We start from the raw sequence: 24310 nt of genomic DNA on the forward strand, positions 1-24310 counted from the left end.
TTGCCAAAGGCAAATTACAACAGATGCAGAAAAAATTCTTCACCCACCTCTTATGTGCCTGAAATCAGGACATAAATTTCCCTTTGTTAAGGTGCTTCCCCTTGAATCATTCTTTGAACCAGAGATGGAGAGTTGACACTGGATGAGTTTGCATAACCAGGCCCTGATAGTAACCCTGTCCTCCACTAGTTCTCCTATATATTTCGTGGTTACTTCCTGAAAACGTATCATCTCTGGAAGGACAAATCCTCTCTCCTTTGTTAAAAGAATATATAAGACCTTGAGGATATATACATATATACACACACAACTGATTATTCGATATTTGCATTTCTGTGAACTGCTGTGCATGTGTCAGTTCAGTTCAGTCGCTCAGTCGTGTCTGACTCTTTGCGACCCCATGAATCGCAGCACGCCAGGCCTCCCTGTCCATCACCAACTCCTGGAGTTCACTCAGATTCACGCCCATCGAGTCAGTGATGCCATCCAGCCATCTCATCCTCTGTAGTCCCCTTCTCCTCCTGCCCCCAATCCCTCCCAGCATCAGGGGCTTTTCCAATGAGTCAACTCCTCGCATGAGGTGGCCAAAGTACTGGAGTTTCAGCTTCAGCATCATTCCTTCCAAAGAAATCCCAGGGCTGATCTCCTTCAGACTGGACTGGTTGGATCTCCTTGCAGTCCGAGGGACCCTCAAGAGTCTTCTCCAACACCACAGTTCAAAAGCATCAATTCTTCGGCGCTCAGCCTTCTTCACAGTCCAGCTCTCACATCCATACATGACTGGAAAAACCATAGCCTTGACTAGATGGACCTTAGTCGGCAAAGTAATGTCTCTGCTTTTGAATATGCTATCTAAGTTGGTCATAACTTTCCTTCCAGGGAGTAAGCGTCTTTTAATTTCATGGCTGCAGTTACCATCTGCAGTGATTTTGGAGCCCCCAAAAATAAAGTCTGACACTGTTTCCCCATCTATTTCCCATGAAGTGATGGGACCAGATGCCATGATCTTCGTTTTCTGAATGTTGAGCTTTAAGCCCAATTTTTCACTCTCCTCTTTCACTTTCATCAAGAGGCTTTTTAGTTCCTCTTCACTTTCTGCCATAAGGGTGGTGTCATCTGCATATCTGAGGTTATCAATATTTCTCCCGGCAATCTTTATTCCAGCTTGTGTTTCTTCCAGTCCAGCGTTTCTCATGATGTACTGTGCATATAAGTTAAATAAGCAGGGTGACAATATACAGCCTTGATGTACTCCTTTTCCTATTTGGAACAATCTGTTGTTCCATGTCCAGTTCTATCTGTTGCTTCCTGACCTGCATACAGATTTCTTAAGAGGCAGGTTAGGTGGTCTGGTATTCCCATCTCTTTCAGAATTGTCCACAGTTTATTGTGATCCACACAGTCAAAGACTTTGGCATAGTCAATAAAGCAGATGTTTTTCTGGAACTCTCTTGCTTTTTCCATGATCCAGCGGATGTTGGCAATTTGATCTCTGGTTCCTCTGCCTTTTCTAAAACCAGCTTGAACATCTGGAAGTTCACGGTTCACGTATTGCTGAAGCCTGGCTTGGAGAATTTTGAGCATTACTTTACTACCATGTGAGATGAGTGCAATCGTGTGGTAGTTTGAGCATTCTTTGGCATTGCCTTTCTTTGGGATTGGAATGAAAACTGACCTTTTCCAGTCCTGTGGCCACTGCAGAGTTTTCCAAATTTGCTGGCGTATTGAGTACAGCACTTTCACAGCATCATCTTTCAGGATTTGAAACAGCTCAACTGGAATTCCATCACCTCCACTAGCTTTGTTCGTAGTGATGCTTTCTAAGGCCCACTTGACTTCACATTCCAGGATGTCTGGCTCTAGATGAGTGATCACATCATTGTGATTATCTGGGTCGTGAAGATCTTTTTTGTACAGTTCTTCCGTGTATTCTTACCACCACTTAATATCTTCTGCTTCTGTTAGGTCCATACCATTTCTGTCCTTTATCGAGCCCATCTCTGCATGAAATGTTCCCTTGGTATCTCTAATTTTCTTGAAGAGATCTCTAGTCTTTCCCATTCTGTTGTTTTCCTCTATTTCTTTGCATTGATCGCGGAAGAAGGCTTTCTTATCTCTTCTTGCTATTCTTTGGAACTCTGCATTCAGATGCTTATATCTTTCCTTTTCTCCTTTGCTTTTCACTTCTCTTCTTTTCACAGCTATGTGTAAAGCCTCCCCAGTCAGTCATTTTGCTTTTTTGCATTTCTTATCCATGGGGATGGTCTTGATCCTTGTCTCCAGTACAATGTCACGAACCTCATTCCATAGTTCATCAGGCACTCTATCTATCAGATCTAGGCCCTTAAATCTATTTCTCACTTCCACTGTATAATCATAAAGGATTTGATTTAGGTCATACCTGAATGGTCTAGCGGTTTTCCCTATTTTCTTCAATTTGAGTCTGAATTTGGCAATAAGGAGTTCATGATCCGAGCCACAGTCAGTTCCTAGTCTTGTTTTTGTTGACTGTGTAGACTTTCTCTATCTTTGGCTGCAAAGAATATAATCAGTCTGATTTCAGTGTTGACCATCTGGTGATGCCCATGTGTAGAGTCTTCTCTTGTGTTGTTGGAAGAGGGTGTTTGCTGTGACCAGTGCATTTTCTTGGCAAAACTCTATTAGTCTTTCCCTGCTTCATTCTACATTCCAAGGCCAAATTTGCCTGTTACTCCAGGTGTTTCTTGACTTCCTACTTTTGCATTCCAGTCCCCTATAATGAAAAGGACATTTTTTTTTGGGTGTTAGTTCTAAAAGGTCTTGTAGGTCTTCATAGAACCGTTCAACTTCAGCTTCTTCAGCGTTACTGGTTGGGGCATAGACTTGGATTACCGTGATATTGAATGGTTTGCCTTGGAGACGAACAGAGATCATTCTGTCGTTTTTGAGGTTGCATCCAAGTACTGCATTTTGGACTCTTGTTGACCATGATGGCTACTCTATTTCTTCTGAGGGATTCCTGCCCGCAGTAGTAGATATAATGGTCATCTGAGTTAAATTCACCCATTCCAGTCCATTTTAGTTTGCTGATTCCTAGAATGTTGACGTTCACTCTTGCCATCTCCTGTTTGACCACTTCCAATTTGCCTTGATTCATGGACCTGACATTCCAGGTTCCTACGCAATATTGCTCCTTACAGCATCAGACCTTGCTTCTATTACCAGTCACATCCACAGCTGGGTATTGTTTTTGCTTTCCTCCATCCCTTCATTCTTTCTGGAGTTATTTCTCCACTGATCTCCAGTAGCATATTGGGCACCTACTGACCTAGGGAGTTCCTCTTTCAGTATCCTATCATTTTGCCTTTTCATACTGTTCATGGGGTTCTCAAGGCAAGAATACTGAAGTGGTTTGCCATTCCCTTCTCCAGTGGACCACATTCTGTCAGACCTCTCCACTATGATCTGCCCGTGTTGGGTTACCCCACCGGCATGGCTTAGTTTCATTGAGTTAGACAAGGCATGAGGACTACAATTAAACATACATTAAAAAGTGTGATCCAGCAATCCCACTTTTAGGTATATATCCACTAGAAATAAAAATGGACATATGTACACATAGGAACTTATAAATGAACATTCATAGCAGCATTATTCATGATGGCCAAAATGTGGAAATAACCCAAATGTCCACTGACTGATGAATAAATAGAAAAAATGTGGTATAGTCATACAATGATATACTGCTGCTAAGTCACTTCAGTCCTTTCTGACTCTGTGTGACCCCATACACATTAGCCCACCAGGTCCCCCGTCCCTGGAATTCTCCAGGCAAGAACACTGGAGTGGGTTGCCATTACCTTCTCCAATGCATGAAAGTAAAAAGTGAAAGGGAAGTCGCTCAGTCGCGTCTGACTCTTCGCGACCCCATGGACTGCAGCCCACCAGGCTCCTCCGTCCATGGGATTTTCTAGGCAAGAGTACTGGAGTGGGGTGCCATCGCCTTCTCCAAATGATATATTATTTGGTAATAAAAAGGAGTGACACATATGATGTGAAAGAACTTCAAACATTATGCTTAGTGAAAGGAGCCCGTCACTAAACATCCTGTCTTGTATGATTCCATTTACATGCAATGCCCAGAAAAGGCAAAATTATAGGGACAGAAAGTTGATCTGTGGTTGCCAGGAGCTAGGACAGAAAGTTGATCTGTGGTTGCCAGGAGCTAGGAAGGGCAATAGGGAGTGACTGCTAATTGGTATGCAGTTCCTTTTTGGAGGGACAAAATACTGTAAAGTTAAATTGTAATTATGGTTATGCCTGCCTGTGTGCTAAGCTGCTTCAGCTGTGTCTGACTCTTTGTGACCCTATGGACTACAGCCCCTCCGGCTCCTCTGTCTATGGAGTTCTCCAGACAAGAATCCTGGAGTTGGTTGCCATGCTCTCCTCCAAGGGATCTTCTCTACCCAGGGACAGAACCCGCATTTCCTGTGTCTCCTGCATTGGCAGGCGGGTTCTTTACCACTAGCACCACCAGGGAAGTCCAGTTAGTAAACTGGACTAACCCTGTTAGTAAACCCCAAATCACTGAGTCACCAGGACAGGCCTTTCCTGGTGGCTCGGATGGTAAAGAATCTGCCTGCAATGCAGGAGACCCTGGTTCAATCCCTGGGTCGGGATGATCCCCTGGAGAAGGGAATGATGACCCACTCTAGTATTCTTGCCTTGAGAATTACATGGACAGAGGAGCCTCAAAGGCTATAGTCCATGGAGTTGCAAAGAGTTGAACACAACTGAATGACTAACACTTTCATTACTTTAAATGGATGAATCGTGCAGTATGTAAATTATGCATTCATAAAGCTGTTTAAAAAAGAAAAAGATGTCTTAATACTCAGCTACAAGGGCCCTTTTAAATCCTCCTTTCTCTGAAACTGCAGTGACATGGTTGACAGCACTTCACTTACTCTTTTTAATAATGGGATAATACAACCAAATTACAAAAATTTTAGAAACTAGAGTGGTGGCAAAATTGGTGTTGAATTTCTCATGGGCATATTATCATAGAAAACTGAACTGACAATAATTTACTTTCAACATTAAGTTAAACGCATCAAAATTTACTAAACACTTCTCTATTTTTGGTTGTTTAAAAATCTTACTACTTCTTTGAAGAGCCTCTTTGTTAGGTGTATGTGCTTTTTTGCCCAACACTTATTCTGATTATAAATAAGTAATAGTTATTATAAATTTGATAAATATGAGAAAAGTAAAAACCATTTGGGGGTAATGGTTTTATTGTGTATGTTAGTTGCTTAGTCGTGTCCAACACTTTGTGACCCCATGGACTGTGGCCTGCCGGCTCGTCTATCCATGGAATTTTCCAGGCAAAAATACTGGAGTGTGTTGCCATTTCCTTCTCCAGGGGATCTTTTCGACCCAGGGATCAAATCCAGGTCTCCTGCATTACAGACAGATTCTTTACCCTCTGAGCCACCAGTACTGCACCCTATCAAGCATATGATGTCTTCCAGCTATACTTTGGCAAAATCCCTCATCTTTTATTTCCAGAAACTCATAGTTTCCTAAGTGGGGCTAGAAAATATATAAAATTTATGTAAGATATACTATTTCATATAACTTTCAAAATTATCAGCTTCCCTCATAGCTCAGTTGGTAAAGAATCGGCCTGCAATGCAGGAGACCCTGTTCAATTCCTGGGTCAGGAAGATTCCCTGGAGAAGGGATAGGCTACCCACTCCAGTATTCTTGGGCTTCCTTGTGGCTCAGCTGGTAAAGAATCTGCCTGCAATTCAGGAGACCTGGGTTCGATCCCTGAGTTGGGAAGATCCCCTGGAGAAGGGAAAGGCTACTCACTCTAGTATTCTGGCCTGGAGAATTCCATGGACTGTATAATCCATGGGGTTGCAAAGAGTCGGACACGACTGAGCGACTTTCACTTTTCAAAATTATCATAAATATTTAATCTGTGCACAAGGCTTTAAAGAAAAGATGCTGTTAAAACAATTTCTTAAGAGAGTTTACTGGCGGCCTAATGGTTAGAATTCTGGGCTTTCACTGCCATGGCCTGGAGTTTAGTCCCTGGTCAGGGAACTGAGATCCTGCAAGCCACATGGCATGCCATAAAAAACAAACCAAAAAACCCCAACAAACCAAAACAAGAAAACCCAACTTATTAGGCAAATTGATTACAAACACATTTCAAAGTATTACTTCAAGCTTGTCTCTAGGCAGGGTAATTTAAAGGTCCCTCTTGCAGACGTTTTAGAGGGAAAAAAGTCCTCTGGATCATTGCTATTAGTCTGGATACAAACAGTCGCTGAAATCATTAGCTATCTTTAAAGTCTGGTGAAAGGTTATCCTCCTCTGCCAAGGCTGATAGCCTTGTAGATGAATTTCTAGACTTTATGCCCATTAAAATCAACCAGTAAGTAAGTGTCAGTCGGTCAGTCGTGCCCAACTCTTTGCAACCCCATGGACTGCAGCCCACCAGGCTCCTCTGTCCATGAGATTTTCCAGGCAAGGATACTGGAATGGGTTGCCATTTCCTTCTCCAGGAGATCTTCCCAACCCAGGGATCAAACCCTGATCTCCTGCACTGCAGACAGATTCTTTACTGACTGAGCTACAAGGGAAGCCCTCAATTAATAAACAAATACATAATTCAATGAATAAGTGAAAGACACCGTCTGGGTGGGGGAAATGTGATGATAAACAGTGTAAAGGCTTTTAAAAAAAACATAAAATATTTTCCAAGCTATTACCTCATTTAATCCTGACATCACCCTTGGAGGTTATTATTATCATGTTGCCTTCCTCTGCACTCATATTTATAATGTGTACGGGGAAAGGGGAGAGATGGATGGCACTTAGGCTAAGGTTATCAAAAAGCAGCGGTTGTTGTGATATACAGTTCATTCATTTACAGACATTTCCTGTGTTCCTCATATGTGCCAGGCTCTCTGGCACATAGATAGTTAAACTTACAGAATCTGGAGACTGAACTCTAGCTCAGTCACTTACTATTAGTTCTGGATTTTGGGGTAAGCTACTTCACATTTCCTAGTTTCAGTTTCCTCATTGTAAAATAAGAATAACCATAGTTCTTAACGCTTAGAGTTGCAAAAATTAAAACGTAAAAATAAAGAAAAGTTAATAAAATGCTGATAACATTGGCCATTATCATTAACTATAAATAAATATAATACTCATCTGTGTTCTTTCCAAGTGTTTGGTAAGAGATAGGTAAACAGATATTTCTAAAACAATGCAGCAAATATAATATGGGTATGAATATGAATAAGGGAAAGATTGAAGGCAGGAGGGGACGACAGATGAGATGGCTGGATGGCAGGATGGACATGAGTTTGAGCAAGCTCCGGGAGTTGGTGATGGATAGGGAAGCCTGGCATGCTGCAGTCCATTGGGTTGCAAAGAGTAGGACAAGACTGAGGGACTGAACTGAACTGATGAATAAGATGATACTTCAGAAGATAACTCAACTAATTACAGCTGGACGGAATGGGCTTCTTTCAGGTTTGGGCACTGAAGAATGACCAGTAGTTTGCTACACAAAGGGCAGGGAAGGACCGTTCCAGAGCAGAGGGACAAGTTTGTGTTAGGTATTGAAAAGTAAGAGGAAGTTTATTTCTGCAGCTGGAAGAGCTGGTGTGAAAGGAGGGAACACTACACCAAGTAGAAGATGTAGTCAGCAGTCTGATAGCTCAAACTTTCTCTTCTTCTGAAACTACTTGAATTTTAACATGTAGGTCAGTGGTTTCTAAACCGGGCAGATTGTCAAGAATTTCCAGGGAGCTTTCTTAAAAGATTCCAGTAACACACCTTCAGAAATTCCAACCCATTAGGTGGGGGTGGGGCCCAGGAACACCTTCGAAAAGCCCCCGGGGGGAACTGTGCAGCTTTGAAACAGGGTTTGGGGCAGCTTTCATGGGGGAAGGGTGATCAAACAGGAGAGTGCAATACCTTTTGTTAGGCAGGTAACTGTGCAGGATGTATCGTGACCTCCTTCCTTCAAGTCTTTGCTCAATATTAAAAAAAAAAAAATCCAACCCTCCCCACCCTGTCCTTTACACCTAAACACTTCTAACAGTTTACTTACTATAAGTTTGGCGCTGTTTTAGTTGCTAAGTCGTGTGCAACTCTTTTCCGACCCCATGGATCCGCTGTCACTGGATTTCCCAAGCAAGAATACCGGAGTGGGTTGCGATTTTCTTCTCCAAGGTATCTTCCCCACCCACGGATCGAACCAACGTCTCCTACATCACCAGGCGGATTCTTTTACCACTGGGCCACCAGGGAAGCCCTACTGTAAGTTTGTGAAGTGAAGTCGCTCAGTCCTGTCCGACTCTTTGCGACCCCATGGACTGTAGCCTACCAGGCTCCTCCATCCCTGAGATTCTCCAGGCAGGAATACTGGAGTGGGTTGCCATTTCCTTCTCCAGGAGATCTTCCCAACCCAGGGATGGAACGTGGGTCCCCCGTATTGCAGGCAGACGCTTTACCATCTGAGCCACCAGGGAAGTCAAACTATAAGTTTACTTTACTAAGTAAAGTAATAATATACTTATTATCTGAATCCATTCACTAGAATGTAGGCTCAACAAAGACTGTGATTTTTCTCTTATCTTTACTAATCCTCAGATCCTATGTCTGGCGCAAAGCAAGTTTTCTGTTTTTGAATGAATGAATCAATCAAGGGGTGAAGTCTTGGCTAGGATGGAGTTTGCTTAAAAAAGAAAACGGAGGCAGCTGGAAGGAGAGGGGCATAGGTTAAAAAAAAATACTGTGATAGGAAGGCTAGTTTTTCCTTGCTTTCAAGTTTCTTTTTGATTTCACTCTCTTGCTTACGGGTACATAATAAACTCAAAACCAGCCGGAACCTCCCACCTGACCTCTTAATCTAGCTATTCCTCCACCTGGTGCCCACGCCTGTGCAGCCGAGAAAATCCGGAGAACTAACTCTTTCAACGATGGGCGTCTGGCAGGGTCGGCGCGCGACCTAGGCTCACGCATGCGCATTATACAGAGTCACCAGCGTGCGCGGGAAGCTGGGCCGCGTCCGATTATGATTGGTTGTCGGGGTGCACTCCCACCCACCGAGTCGCAGTACTGGATGCTGATTGGGTGTCTCCGCAGAGGCCAGAGGCGCTCGGGGGGCGAGGGAGGGGAGGCGGGAAACATCTTGGTGGGTGCGGGGTCGTGCAGTTCTCTCGGGCGGCCGGCGGAGAGGTTTCGAAATGGCGGTGCAGCCGAAGGACACGCTGCAGCTGGAGAGCGCGGCCGAGGTCGGCTTTGTGCGCTTCTTCCAAGGCATGCCGGAGAAGCCGACCACCACAGTGCGCCTTTTTGATCGAGGTGACTTCTACACCGCGCACCAGGAGGACGCTCTGCTGGCCGCCCGCGAAGTGTTCAAGACCCAGGGGGTGGTCAAGTATATGGGGCCGACAGGTGAGGGCGGGGACAGCGCGGGCTCGGGGTGGGGGGGACCCCGCAGAGTGGCTCCTCTCAGGAAGTGGTAGGGTGTCGGGCCGGGAGGCCCGGAGGCGGGGACGCTGGTGTCTCGTGGGGGTACTGCGCGTGCTCCGGTCCCTGCCTGGCCGAGAGGGGCGCCATCCGCCCCCTGCCCTGCCTCCGCCCTAACTCTGTCCCTCGGCAGTTGCCCCGGATCAGAACTAATAGCGATCGCTATGTGCCTGGCTTCATGCGAGGCGTTTGAACACATTGTTGTTTTTTTTTTTGCAGTCCGCGTGGGTGTCTGCTTCTCAGCCCCCGCCTTGGCGCTGTGGATCTCATCACAAACGCTGCCAATCCTCGTTATCACAAATGCCAGTCCAGGATTGAAATTTAGAATAGAAGGGGTTTAGGGAGACCGTTTTAGGTCACCAACGTGTTTTTACTTATTGGCAGAACGTCATTTATATCGCTGTTCAGCGCAGGGACTTACAGTGTCTACAGTTGCTAGGCAGTATTGGTGGTCGGGACCTTGAACTCTGGAGTCAGATTGCCTGGATCCAAGTCTTAGCCCCTCCTCTTATTAGCTGTGTGTCCTTGAGTTAGTCATGGGTGTCTGTGACTCCTCTCGGCATTCAGCGCCCTCGGTAACCTATCTCCATTTCTCTAGCATTATCTCTCCCTGGAAAGCTACTACAAACTTCTCACCCTCTTGTGAGTTAGGTGTTCTAAACATCTTGTTTTATTTTAATCTTTTGTCCCTGACTCTTTTGTGAATGAACGTTCTGGGAGGAGTAAGGAGTTGCAGGCTTTAGACCTGCCTTTGCCATGTGCAGATGGGATGTTACTGACGAAAGATGTTTAATTCAGCAGACAGACATTGAAAGCTACCTTGTCAGGCCGGGTTCTGGACACTGGGAGTACATAGATGAAAAGGCAGTATCCCCACCTTCACAGAGCTCCCTCTAGTGCATGTCTGTGTGCTTAGTCTCTGGATGTGCTAGGCTTTGTCGCTCAGTCCTGCTGGGGACTCTTTGCGACCCCATGGACTGAAGCCTGCCAATCTCCTCTGTCTATGGGGATTGTCCAGGCAAGAGTACTGGAGTGGGTTGCCATGCCCTCCCAGGGGATCTTCCCAATCCAGGGATGGAACCCAGGTCTCCCTCGTTGCAGGCGGTTTCCTCTGAGCTACCAGGGAAGCCCCCCTTTAGTGGAGAACAAGGTAGAAATCTCATTCCAGTTGAAGACCTGTGGAAGATGCTGCAGAACGACTTACAGAAGAGGCGGAGACAGGGTTGCCAAAGACTGTAGTCGGCAGAAGAGGCATTATAAGAGAGGCTAAATTTCACTTGAGTCTTGAGAAACCCTGTACCTGTCAGCAGGAACTTTCCCTTTCCCCTCAGTCCTCCCAAACACAGGCAGCCACAAATCTGCTTTCTCTCTCACTCGAAACATTGGTGTTGAGTGACTCCTTTCACTTAACATTTTCAAGTTTCATCTGTGTTAACAATCCTTCATTCCTTTTTATTGCCAAATATTCCAGTTGTATGGATGTACCATACTTCATTTAATCCCCTTGTTAGTTGAGCCATATTTGGAATATTTTTTGAACCTATATTTTTAATGTCATCTGTATCCATTCTCTCCTTCCCTGTTGTGCCAGTGAAGAGAGGAGCCTTTTGCTGTGGTCTGGAGCCCATCTCCTCTTCTCACAGATGGCTTTCTGTTGATCATTTCTTCTCTTTGTGTGGTTCATTCTGTTGGCATTTAGTCTTCTTCATATCCTTTTGTCTACTTTTCTCCGACTCTAAAACAACTAGTGATACATTATTATTATTATAAAGCCCTGCTGGTTGTGTTAGTACCCAGCTTCAATTTATTGATGAGAAATCTGAGTCCTTAGAAAACAAAGTTCCTTATCCTTTGTCTCTTTGGCTGTCAGAACTCAGCTTAGAAGGCATCTCCTCCTGGAAACCTTTCTTGACTCCCATCTTAAGGCTGCCTGGTTAGCTGCCCCTCTTAGGTGTTCCCTGCCTTAGGACCTTCTCCTTACCAGTCTCTGCCTCTGAATCCCAGCCCCTGGTACAGTGCCCACGTGTGAGTCAGAGTCGCTCAGTCATGTCCGACTCTTTGTGACCCCACGGACTATACAGTCCATGAAATTCTCCAAGCCAGAATACTGGATTGGGTAGCCTTTTCCTTCTCCGGGGATCTTCCTAACCCAGGGATTGAACCCAGGTCTCCCGCATTGCAGGCAGTAGCAGACACACCATCAGCTAAATGAAGATGGGGGTTCCAAGTTATTCCTGAGGCAGAGAATCTTGTACCAGCCTGAGGTTTTTCTTCTGTGCCAGATGGAGGCTGGGTAGCTTTCTCTTCCAGCTCCCCTTCAGTTTTTCTTCCTGGCTTTCAGACCTAAAGCATACAGCCAAACTCTTCACCAGAAACATAGAGTAACTATACATCTGGTGCTTATCTGTAAACAAGACTTCAAATGCATTGCCTCATCAGTGTGTCACTTGTTTGAGAGAAATAGTATCTTTGGAGGATAACAGTATCTTTGGAGATGGTTTGACAGCCTAGCTGGAAATGAGTAATGGAGGAAGTGTGAGAGGCCTTGGGGGGAGGGGAATCACCTCGTTTGCCTCTTCACCCACCACTTTAAAGAAATCTGCACTGGGGACTTTCCTGGTGGTCCAGTGGTTAGAACTCTGTGCTTCCACTGCGGAGGACACAGGTTTGATTCCTGGTCAGGGAACTAAGATTCCTCATGCTGCTTGATACAGCCAAAATAAGGCAGTGCTGTTAATGTGTTTTCCTGTTGAGTGTGTCTATAGAAAGACAGGATTACTCTGGATCCCTCCGCCCTTGGCCAGGCAGATAACTTTGATGTGCAAATAGATGTAATAATAGAGAGTGCTGGGGCTTGTGGATCTGAGAGTGCTTGTTCATGTGTGCTAAGCATTCAAATTCCAAATCAGTGCTGGCCAGACAAGTATGCTGGCACATCCTGCTAGGCTTATTTAAGAATTGTTTCTGAATTATGTGCCAGACCAGTGTTTTTTCCCTCTCTCCCCAGACGTGTTTTTGCTGAGTTGGACTTTATGTTTTGCCTTCTAAATTAAAGGATGATATAACTGTTTTGAAGCTCATTGCTCTATTTATTGGAAGTTGTTGACCGATAATTACAGTGGCATTTATAAACATCTCTGGGAGAAATTCCTAATTTTGTATTGACTGTGGTTCAGTGCTTTCCCCGAGCAAATTTTTTTATGATAATATTTCATCATATGAATAATATTCAGTGTAGTGTTAGTTGCTCAGTCATATACCACTCTTTGCCACCCCATGGACTGTAACCCACCAGGTTCCTCTGTCCATGGAATTCTTCAGGCAGGAGTACTGGAGTGGTTACCCATTCCCTTCTCCAGGGGAATCTTCCTGACCCAGGCATCAAACCCATGTCTCCCGCTTTGCAGCGGATTCTTGATCCTCTGAGCTACCATAAATAATGTTTCTTATGTATCCAACTGGATGAGCTAATAGGTTGTCCAATAGTTCTGGTTTGCATGGGGACTAAGAAGGCTCCTGGGGTGCTGGACTTTCAGTGCTAAAAGTTGGAGAGTCTTGGGCAAAGTGGGATTAGGTAGTCACCCTATGTGCTAGGCAAAAACAGGAAATAGTTTAAATGGGGCCTACCATTCCACTAAGGTTCTGGTCCTGAGTGAGTCTTAATTGGGAGAAGTGAGACTATTGCAACCTGGATAGACCTTAGATCTCTCATACGCTTCTTGAGAATGTGAGTATAGACTTTGCTGAAGGAGTAACATTCAGAGTAGACATAATTTTCATGCAGCTTAGTTTTCTAAATGCAAGGTAAAGAAAGGTAGTCTATTGAAGTCTGTGGCTGTGTTTTACTTGCTGAGTTGAAAACTGGCAACCTAAATAATGTTTTCTTAAAAGTTTGAATTAATTGCCTATTTTAAAGATTGGGTGGTTTCATGAAAACATGCAGATTTTGAGCTTTTTTTGGAAATTCTGCATAGTTGGAAACTGGGCAGATTAGCAGTCGCTTGAGTCCAGTGGCTGCTCCCTCTGACCTAGTGCATCTAGCTTTTTCTTTTACCTTGTGCTTTCCTCATTTTGTCACAGTTCCCGCATTTGAAGTCATTTGTCATCTGTCAGTTGTGTTCTTCCTTTGGCTTTCTCTGCTCATTTGATACCTGCCTGGTCCCTGTACCTGGTCCTGGATTAGATCATAAGAAATGATCTAATAACTTTAGAGAGGCAAGATTTGAGCCTGTTTTCAGGGTGTCTGTGACAGCGGGGGTGCTTGTCCACTGCTTATGTAACTAGTAAAATGATATTGAAAGTATCAGCTGTGTCTTGCTGTACAAAATAATTGTATTGTGTCATTTAATTAATTTGTATTTGTATTTAATATTTGTGCTTGATACAATCTACTGTTAAATTTAAGTCTCTCATAAGATCCAGACTTGTCAGAATAATCTGCACATATATTCTGTAGTTTTATTTCTGAAATTTATTTGACTGTACTGGATCTTAATGGTGATTTTTATTGCAGCATGTGGGATTTATTTAGTTGCAGCATGTGGGATCTAATTACCTGACCAGGGAGTGAACTCGGGCCCCCTGCATTGCGAACATTTAGTTTTAGCCACTGGACCACCAGGGAAGTCCCTACAAGTATATTCTGAATTACCTTTAAGTGAATAATTGGTATTACCTGTATTATTTGAAAATTGAGTTATAATTCCATTTGATGGTGTGAGTGATTTTTTTTATTTTGTAAAGAAATTGTTATTTATGAATCAAAACTAAGGTGAGATTCTGTAGTCCATCTAAGATTATACATCTAAGACTATCAGGTAATATGTGGCTCAGCTGGTAAAGAATCCGCCTGCAATGTGAGAGACCTGGGTTCGATCCCTGGGTTGGCAAGATCCCCTGGAGAAGGGAACAGCTACCCACTCCAGTATTCTGGCCTGGAGAATTCCATGGACATACAGTCCATGGGGTCACAAAGAGTCAGACACAACTGAGCAATTTTCACTTTCACTTCACTTTGGCACTATTGATATTTTTGACCAAAGAGTTAATCTGTTGCTGTGAGGGGCTAGCCTGTGCATGGTTAACAGCATCCCCTCCTCTACCTACTGCTGCTGCTGCTGCTAAGTCGCTTCAGTTGCGTCCGACTCTGTGCAACCCCAGAGACGGCAGCCCACCAGGCTCCCCCGTCCCTGGGATTCTCCAGGCAAGAACACTGGACTGGGTTGCTATTTCCTAGATTCCACTATTACTCCCTTGCCCCAGTTGTGACAACTTAGATGCCCCCAGACTGTGATAGTGGCCACTAGGGGAGCAAGATCTTCCCCAACTGGGAACCAGTGATATGAGATGAAGACCAGTAAGTTTTAAAACTCTGTTGACTGGATAGTGAAAATAAATGGCATTTATACTTTACAGATGGTGGTGTTAATTGGTATAGCCAACCAAGGGGGATAGTCTGGCAATATTTATAAAAATCACACGTATCATCCTTTGAAAAAATCCAGTTTTAGGACTTTATCTCAGAGTTACACTCTAATGTTTAGAGAATGAAGCACATGCAAGATTATTCATGTAACCTGTTGTAATAACAAAAATTGGAAAAACGTATATGTCCATCACTGAGAGATTAATTATAGAACTTTCTGAGGGTCATTGAAATGTTGCAGCTGTAACAGAAAGAATCTGATTATGTATTAGTGAACAATCTTTTAGAATACTATATCAAAGTTAAAAAAGATATAGAACAGTATATATAGTGTGGAGTTACAGAAAAGGAAAAAAAGCAGTGCTTTATATTTGTCTGTGTGTGCGTGCATAGAATGTGTTTGGAAATATATTCTGTGAACTGGTAACACTTGGGTGGTAAACTGAATGTGTAGAGGACAGTGGTGAAAAGGAGTGTCTCCTTTTTGATGTACCTTTTGAATCTTCAATTTTTGAACTATGTTACCTAGAACATTTTATCATAATTAGTAATTTATTTTATGGACCTTCTGAAAAAATTATATAAATACTATTATATTATTATTATATATATAACTATTGTAATAGTTATTATGTAAGACTTTTATCCAAACTTGTTAAAAACAGATGATGAAAAAAGATAAGTAGCATCAGCTGTATATATATTTATTCATTTTTTAAATCTTAATTTCTTATTTTGATATGTAGGTGGCTATATTTATCCACCGTATTATACCCTTCACCTACTAGAATCTCTGGGACATGAAATAGGTGCTTGATATGTTATTGAGTGAATGAATTACTGGGAAAACAACATAGCTTGGGGGGAGGCATTGTCTTAGGTCTTGAACACTTATGACTTTAAATCCTGAAATCTGTAACCTGTATTTTTAATATTTTTCTTTAGGAGCAAAGACTCTGGAGAGTGTTGTGCTTAGTAAAATGAATTTTGAGTCTTTTGTAAAAGATCTTCTTCTAGTTCGTCAGTACAGAGTTGAAGTTTATAAGAACAGAGCTGGAAATAAGGCCTCCAAGGAGAATGATTGGTATTTGGCATTTAAGGTAATTCTCTTCCTTTTAAATTTAGTTGTGTTTTTAAGAATAGAAAAAATAAAAACACAAGAGGATTCTGTGTTGCTTTAATATTTTACCCAGGTGTTGTGATGGTAAAATCCTTTGGGAGACTTCAATGTTCTTTAGCATGTGGTCTTTAAAATCACAATTTAATAGCAATTCAGAAATGCAGTAACTCCTTATGAGTATGAGTACTCTGAGCTTTGTCACTGTCACTGAAACTCAAGTAATTAATAGCTTTTACGTAAACTTGAATGCCAGCATTAAAGAAAATTTGATTTTTACTGGTTTTGAAGTAATATCACACAAATTAACATGTTCTGGGAAACTCATTTATACACATTTGTAATGTATTTGGCTCTTTGTGTATTCCTTTCTCTTTCATTTGACCGTAATTTTTTTAAAGTCTGGAACTTTGTTTAATGCTGATCATATTCCTAGGTGTGTCTAGAAGGGCTTGTGCTTCTAATGCCTTCATGGAGATGATTGTGCTAGCTTGTTTTATTTAAGGACTGTATTTTTAGTCTGTAAAGTCGTATTTTTCTTCACACACAGTACATTTTCTCGTAGCTCAGTCAGTAAAGGATCTACCTGCAATGCAGGAGACCCTGGTTCAATTCCTGGGTCAGGAAGATCCCCTGGAGAAGGAAATGGCAACCCACTCCAGTATTCTTGCCTGGAGAATTCCATGGACAGAGGAGGCGTTCGGGCTTCAGTCCATGAGGTTGCAAGAGTAGGACACAACTTAGTGACTAAACCAATACATGCACATAAATACTGGATAAAGGTTAAAATGTTGGGGAATTGAGATTTATCCTTGCAGGGGAATAAACATGTGGTAAGTGGGGGACAGTGCACTGGGCTTGCAGTTGGTGCATCTCATTTCTTTTCTCCTCTGGGTGATGTTGGCAAATTTCCCAGCCTTCTCCTGTATCTGTTTCTTTATAAATGTAAAATTAGAAGGTTTTCAAGATGTTTTCTGACCTGAAAGGCCTATGAAAGTTTTTGTGTGTACAATATTTAAACATGTGATGTTGGTGCTGCCCCAAGTACAATATTCTTCAATATCCCTTCCATGTTGCCTCCCACCACCACCGCCCCCGCCCTGCCTTTGAAAATGTAGACATTTCCTGAAGATTACATCTGAGAGAATTTAGCATCCTGTGTTATGGAGTTTCCTCAGAATTTTCAGTGATACTTTACTGAGAAAAGTGGGACTGAGAGTATTATCCTCAATGGCTCAGCATTAAGAATCCGCTGCCAATGCAGGAGAATCGGGTTTGATCCCTGGGTCAGGATGGTCCCCTGGAGGAGGAAATTGCAACCTAGTCCTGTATTCTTGCCTGGAAAATCCCATGGATGAGGAGCCTGGTGGGCTAGAGTCCATAGTGTCACCAAGAGTTGAGCATGACTGAGCGTGAGTGCGCACACACACACATGTTATGATGGAGTTTCCTTAGAATTTTCATTGCTACTTTACTGAGAAAAGTGGGACTTAAAGTATTATCCTACATCTTGAAAGATTTTAATAGAAAATTGAGGGTACCAAAACATGATGTTTTTCTATCTCACTCTTCACAGAGCTCAGTTAGTAACAACACCAAAATGTGGAATCATGAATTTAGGTGATTAACTGTTTTATCAGCTCATCATGCCTCACTCCTTTGTGTCATCAGAATTCTTTTAGATGAATTGTTTTTAACTCCTAGCTTTTAGATTGGGGCGGGGCGGGGGGAGGGCTTTAAGTGTGTATCTTGATCAGGTTAAAATGTAGTATCTTCATTCTGACATTTTAAGAAGTTCAGATTTACAAGCTGCTAAAGTTGATATATCTTAATTTTTAGCTTATTGATTTTGTTGTAAAGTATTAGTGATATTTAGGGTAGTTGACTTCTGTGACTTTTTTTTTTTAACTTTTGTCCACACCAAGTGGCGTGTGTGACCTTATTTCCCTGACTAGGGATCAGACTGGTGTCACTGGCAGTGGAAGCTTGGAGTCTTAACCTCTGGATCATCGGGGAAGTCCCTGTGAATGACTTTTTCCCTGTGTTCTCAGTAGTATGTTCAGAGCAGGAAGGGGTCTTAGTGCCATCTAGTACTGTCCAAAACTCAATTTTTATTAGCTACTGGTTCACTTTTGAAGGTTTTTTAAAGATATGCTTCATAACTTGTGTGTAAATCTGAAGCATGTATGTGAAAATATGTTTGTGAGTGAATCAGTGCTCTTAAATTTAGGTATCAGATAACAGTTTTCCATAACATTTTCTTCTTTGGGCCTGGGCTGTGAGGCATTCAGGATCCCTGGCTAGGGATTGAACCCAAGCTTCCTGTGCTGGAAGCTCAGAGTCTTAACCACTGGACTACCGGGGAAGTCCCTCCGTTTCATTTTTGATCCAGATTTTAATCGATTCATACAGAGTTACAGTATATTCAGAACCATATTGTGAAAAGATACTGTTATGATGCTAAAGACATCCAAGACCTATTGATGGTTACGGATTGCCTAAGTTTGGTTGTCACTGCTCATTTGTACTGTTTCTGACTGTGTCAGTTTTCATACTGTGGTCTGTCAGTTGCCCCGGAAATGCCTCATGTTAACAGGCAGCTCTCAGCTTCTGATCATGTTGAACTGCTGTAACCCACCGACTTGACACAAGTAGAGCCAAAAGCAAAGAAAAAAGCCCTTTAGTTACCTAGTATATTCTTAAAGAGATTTGTAATCTTTTTGAAATATTGAAAATAGGTCAAAGACCCTTTATTTGGAAACACTGTTCTAGAACAATCTGTATTTTACAAATATATTGATATAGAGAGATGACTATCCAAGGTTAATATTTAAGCTAATAATGCGATATGTGTATAACTACTCAGTGAAAATTCCGATACGTGTAACCAATAGGTAGTATGGCAGAGTGTAGAAATGTAAGCATACCATTGAGAGGGTTATCTCTTTGGGTTCCTTGATGAATGAGTGAGTGTAAACCTAGCTGCCACATTTCAAACTGAAAATCACTTTTTTTTTTTGAAAATCACTTTTGATACTGATGTTTTGAGATGTGCCCAAGTGTTCTTAGGGAAAATTAGGGAGGATAGTTTATAGAAAATATGGTAATATTAATTGGAATACATGGTTATAAGTAATTTTCTGTTTGGTAAGAAAATGTTTTGTTAATAAAATCCATCTAGGTTGGGTAATTTTTGTTTGCTAGTGAAATATTAAAGTACATTGAACAGTTTCTTAGTTTCTCTTTATTTTTGCTTAGGCCTCTCCAGGTAATCTTTCTCAGTTTGAAGATATTCTCTTTGGTAACAACGATATGTCTGCTTCCATTGGTGTTGTGGGCGTTAAAATGTCTACAGTTGATGGTCAAAGACAGGTTGGAGTTGGGTATGTTGACGCCACACAGAGGAAGCTGGGACTGTGTGAGTTCCCCGATAACGATCAGTTCTCCAATCTGGAGGCTCTCCTGATTCAGATTGGACCAAAGGAGTGTGTTATACCAGGAGGGGAGACTGCTGGAGACATGGGGAAACTGAGGCAGGTAAGGGAGTGGAGTCTATGATAGAGAGTCCAAGGCTGGGAATGCCTCTAAAGTAACATGATGCTGTTTTATTTAAGAAAAATTGTAAAAGTCAAACCATTTCAATATTTTGACAGAAACTTTGTATCTTTATTAGGACTTGTTCTCCCTCAGGTCATTTCCCCCTCCCCCCTTCCTCTCTTTCCTTCTGAACTGAATGTCATCTTAAAGGGATCACAATTTATAAAAGAAGTGCTTTCACAGCTGAGGGATGCAGGGTGGGGAGAGGTGATGTCGGGCCTTTAAAAGTAAAAAACTATGCCCATATTTAGCATGGATGTAACAGATAAGATCCAGTTCTTCAGGATTATTTATTTCTTAATAGTTTGAGTAGATCTTTAGACTCTTATTTTTCTGATTCTTTAATTTTAACAAAGTTCTGATTTTTGTTGTTTGTATATGTATCTGGTTTTTTATTTTAGATTTTTAAGGATTCTTTTCTTCTTATGAGCCTCAAATATGAGAAGAACTACTTGAGAGTTAGCAAATCTGTGATGGGCATTTTTAGCATAAATATATCTAGGTAACTTTCCCCAAGTATTATTCTTTTAATAGTTTTTACTACTGAGACTATTTTTTGAAAGCTTCATGTAAGCCTAATTTTGAATTTCCACAAAAATTTTATTTATAGATTTTTTAAATACATGTTACCAACATTTTCTTGCATGTATTGTTGTGTAACAATATAATGTGGGTTAATAAGCTGTTTATTAAACTGTTGTTACTTTATATTTGTCAGTGGCACAACTTTCTGTATTGCTTTTCTCCTAGTAATTTAAAATATTTCTTGTAAAATAGGTTATTCAGAGAGGAGGAATTTTGATTACAGAAAGAAAAAGAGCTGACTTTTCCACGAAAGATATTTATCAGGACCTCAACCGGTTGTTGAAAGGCAAGAAGGGAGAACAGATGAATAGTGCTGTCTTGCCAGAAATGGAGAACCAGGTATGTGGATTACACATGTGAATTTACCCCTAAATAGTGATGTTTTAGAAGGGTGGTGCTTCTGTCATCTGTATTTCAAAGCCTAAAATGGATCACTGATTTTTAAGCTTATTTTAATCTGTGATGAAGTTTGTGAAAATGACTAGAAAAATTCAAACATAATCTTAAATACAACTTCATTATATTTACACAACATATATCCTTGGGGTGAGGAAGAGATTATTGTTTTACTGGTTTCACCAGAAAGCCTGATTACTGTCAGCTAAGTAGGTGAGATAGCATAGTTGGTACTATTAAAGTTTTATAATATAGGAGCTGTGAGGTTTTAAATAAATTACTTCAGCTTCATTATGTCTTAAAGGATTGTTGTGGAGATTAGAAAGTAAAAAGGATGGAAATATACACAGTGCATAATAATTGCAAAATAAATGTTACATTTAAACAGTTTGGCTCAAAAATTGGCACTGATTGTGTTCAGTGTTAGATATGAACATGCAAACAATGGTTGAAGTTTATTTTCAATTTTTCAAATCTTTGAGGAAAGTATGGTTTGGGAGTTATATTTTTATGTAAAATATTAGAAACCTCTTTGAATGGTTATTTCAAATGGTTATGTCAGTGGATCACTGACAAGTTAAAATAAAAATTTGTATATTTAAATAAGAGCGAGTTATAGCTACTTATAATTTTCAAAATTGACTTCAAACCAGAATAAACTGAGACTATTATTACTATCATGATTTTACAGTCATTAAACTAAGTTTATCTGTTTTACTTTCTTTGTGTGACAGAATGAAAAGGCATTGTGTATGAGTAATAATCCCAGTACAGACATTCCCTGACTTATGGTTCAACTAACGATTTTTTTTTTTGACTTTATAATGGTGCAAAAGTGATATTAATTCAGTAGAAACTATACTTTGAATCTTGACCTTTTCCTGGACTAGCAGTATTGGGTGCAGCTTTCTTGTGTTGCTGGGCAGCGAGCAGCAGCTCAGTCAGCCGTGGGATCACAGGGTTTAATAGCTGATACACTTACCGCCATGTGGTACCCACAGAACCATTCTGTTTTCTGCTTTCAGTACAGTGTTCAGTAAATTTTGAGTTATTAAACTATATTATAAAGTAGGCTTTTTGTTAGATGATTTTGCCCAACTATAGGCTAACGTGTTCTGAGCACATTTAAGGCAGATGAGGCTAAGCTATGATGTTCGGTAGGTTAACAGTATTAAATGCATTTTCCATTTATGATAGGCTTATTGGCATGTACCTCGTAAGTCAAGGAAAAGCTGTATTAGAGAAAATTACTGTAGTGTTGAAAATTGGAAGATGCTACTGAGGGTTTCCCAGGTGGCTCAGTGATAAAGAATCCATTTGCCAGTGCAGGAGACTCAGGTTTGATCCCTGGGTGGGAAGAGCCCCTGGAGGAGGAAAGGGCAACTATATTTTTCTAATTGCAAACTATATAAATATAATTTGTCCTGACTTTATGAGTAAATTGTGTATTAACAGCAGTTTTAAAAACTTATATTTTAAGTTTTATGTCTAAAACTGCAGTAATTATAAAGTGTTGTTGTTTTGGGGGAAAATATACAGCAATATTCTTGCCAGGATAATCCCATGGCCAGAGGAGCCTGGTGGGCTACAGTCTGTGGGGTTGCAAAGAGGCAGACATGACTAAGCAACTGACCATGCACACAAGCGTCTTAGGGCCACTAAAAATTGTTGCCATCTGTCCCTGACGGTGACATAACAGGGGATTCTTATATATTTGGCAGAGGCAGATAGATGACTGTGTTGTCAATTAGGAAACATATGCACCTTCACAATGAATTTGGTACCAAATATAAGTAGACTTTTCATTGGGCTATCAGTTTAATGTCCTTAGCCTCTTTATGTTATTGTTATAGTAGTAATATAGACAGTTATTTAAATATATATACAAGGAAGTATATGTATCATAAGTGTATAACTAAATTTTTATGAATTATAAATACCCACATAACCAGCACCTATGAAACAGAATAGTACCGGGATCATAAGACCCTCTTTATGTTTTCTTCCAGTTGTTAACCTCCATTAGTACCTCTGACAGTATGAATTAGTTTGATCTATTTTTGTAGTTTATATAAATGGACTCATAAAGATTGTGCTCTTGTGATTTCCTTTATTCAGTATCATGTTTGTGAGGTAATCTGTGCTGTCACGTGTTGTGGATTGTTTGTGCTTATATCTTTAGTATTCCGTAGTGTGAATATGCCAGGCTTTACCCTTTTCACTCTTGGTGGACAGTAGCATAATTTCTCCTTTTGGCTATAATAAATAGTGTTGCTATTACAGTAAGTTTTCACTTCCTTAAGATTATTTTCTAGGCTTAAAAAGGTTTATTTAAACTTTGTCTGATTTTCTTGGTTTGAATTGGGAAAAAAATACCAGGAAAAATGATAGTGTTTGAAATTTATTTTCATATTCCCATTTGTTTTTCTTTTTTAAATCTCTAGAATTCTAGTGATAGCCATCTTTTGTTTTAAATTCTTAATCTTAGGTTGCAGTTTCTTCCTTGTCTGCAGTAATCAAATTTTTAGAACTCTTATCAGATGACTCAAACTTTGGACAGTTTGAACTGACTACTTTTGACTTCAGCCAGTACATGAAATTGGATATTGCAGCAGTGAGAGCCCTTAACCTTTTCCAGGTAAAAAAAATACATCCGTTAAAAATATTTGCTTTTATATATAGAATATAAGACTTTTAATAAGGAGCTTAAATATTTTGAAATATTATTATGCTTAAATAGTTTTGAATTACTATATGTTTCTAATTGCAAACTATATAATTTGTCCTGACTTTATGAGTAAATTATGTATTAACAGCAGTTTTAAAAACTTATATTTTAAGTTTTATATCTAAAACTGCAGTAATTATAAAGTGTTATTGTTTTGGGGGAAAATATACAGCAAAAAATGAGATTAATACGGTAAAAGTCTGATTTTCAGATAAGGAGCTTCTGTGTACATTTCAGTTTAATATTTGAAGAATGTTAAGTTTTGTGTTGTCACAAGTTTGGGGAGTAAAGAGGTTTTTTGTTTTTTTTTTTTCCCATGAGTCTTGTGTGATTTTAATTCCCCAAGCAAGGATTGAACCCAGGCCTTTGGCACTGAAAGCTTAGACTTGTAATCATTGGACTATCAGAGAGTACCCAATGTTAGTGTTCTTGTTCCAAAATTAACTAATCCTTTTTCATGGCTTAGCAAGGTCACTAATGAGCCTGCCGCTTTCCTGTTTTATTTTTGTTTACTAGGGTTCTGTTGAAGATACTTCTGGCTCTCAGTCTCTGGCCGCATTGCTGAATAAATGCAAAACCCCTCAAGGACAAAGGCTGGTTAACCAGTGGATTAAGCAGCCTCTTATGGACAAGAACAGAATAGAAGAGAGGTATATTAAAAAAAAAAAGTGTACACTTTTGTAAACTCTTAAGTAACTTCCAGTCACTCCATATGCTTATACCACTTATTACAACATGCAATTTGGCACCTGTATTTTTGCATCTAACTGCACAGAAAGTTAATAAAGTAGTGGAGTAGTGGTGATTTAGATTGATTAACTTATTTTCTTCATTATGTTTTTTTACCCTTCACTGTAAAAAGGTAAACTTTTATTAGAGAGGTGGTGTAGGTATAACGTCTCAGCATTTGAGCTTTGGA

The 24310-nt window shown here is 40.7% G+C and overlaps 1 protein-coding gene across 1 annotated transcript in view; it reads left to right on the top strand.

The window, feature by feature from the left end:
• Positions 9142–24310, top strand: part of MSH2 (mutS homolog 2) — an 85136-nt gene continuing 69967 nt past the window's right edge. Inside the window, exons 1-6 of the mRNA XM_005686575.3 lie at positions 9142–9468; positions 15914–16068; positions 19344–19622; positions 20460–20606; positions 23152–23301; positions 23908–24041. Of these exons, the coding sequence (XP_005686632.2) occupies positions 9258–9468; positions 15914–16068; positions 19344–19622; positions 20460–20606; positions 23152–23301; positions 23908–24041 (1076 nt within the window). The 5' untranslated portion in view covers positions 9142–9257. The remainder of the gene's footprint in view (positions 9469–15913; positions 16069–19343; positions 19623–20459; positions 20607–23151; positions 23302–23907; positions 24042–24310) is intronic.

The sequence above is a fragment of the Capra hircus genome, chromosome 11, assembly GCF_001704415.2.
Source record: "Capra hircus breed San Clemente chromosome 11, ASM170441v1, whole genome shotgun sequence".
Taxonomy (NCBI): Eukaryota; Metazoa; Chordata; class Mammalia; order Artiodactyla; family Bovidae; genus Capra; species Capra hircus.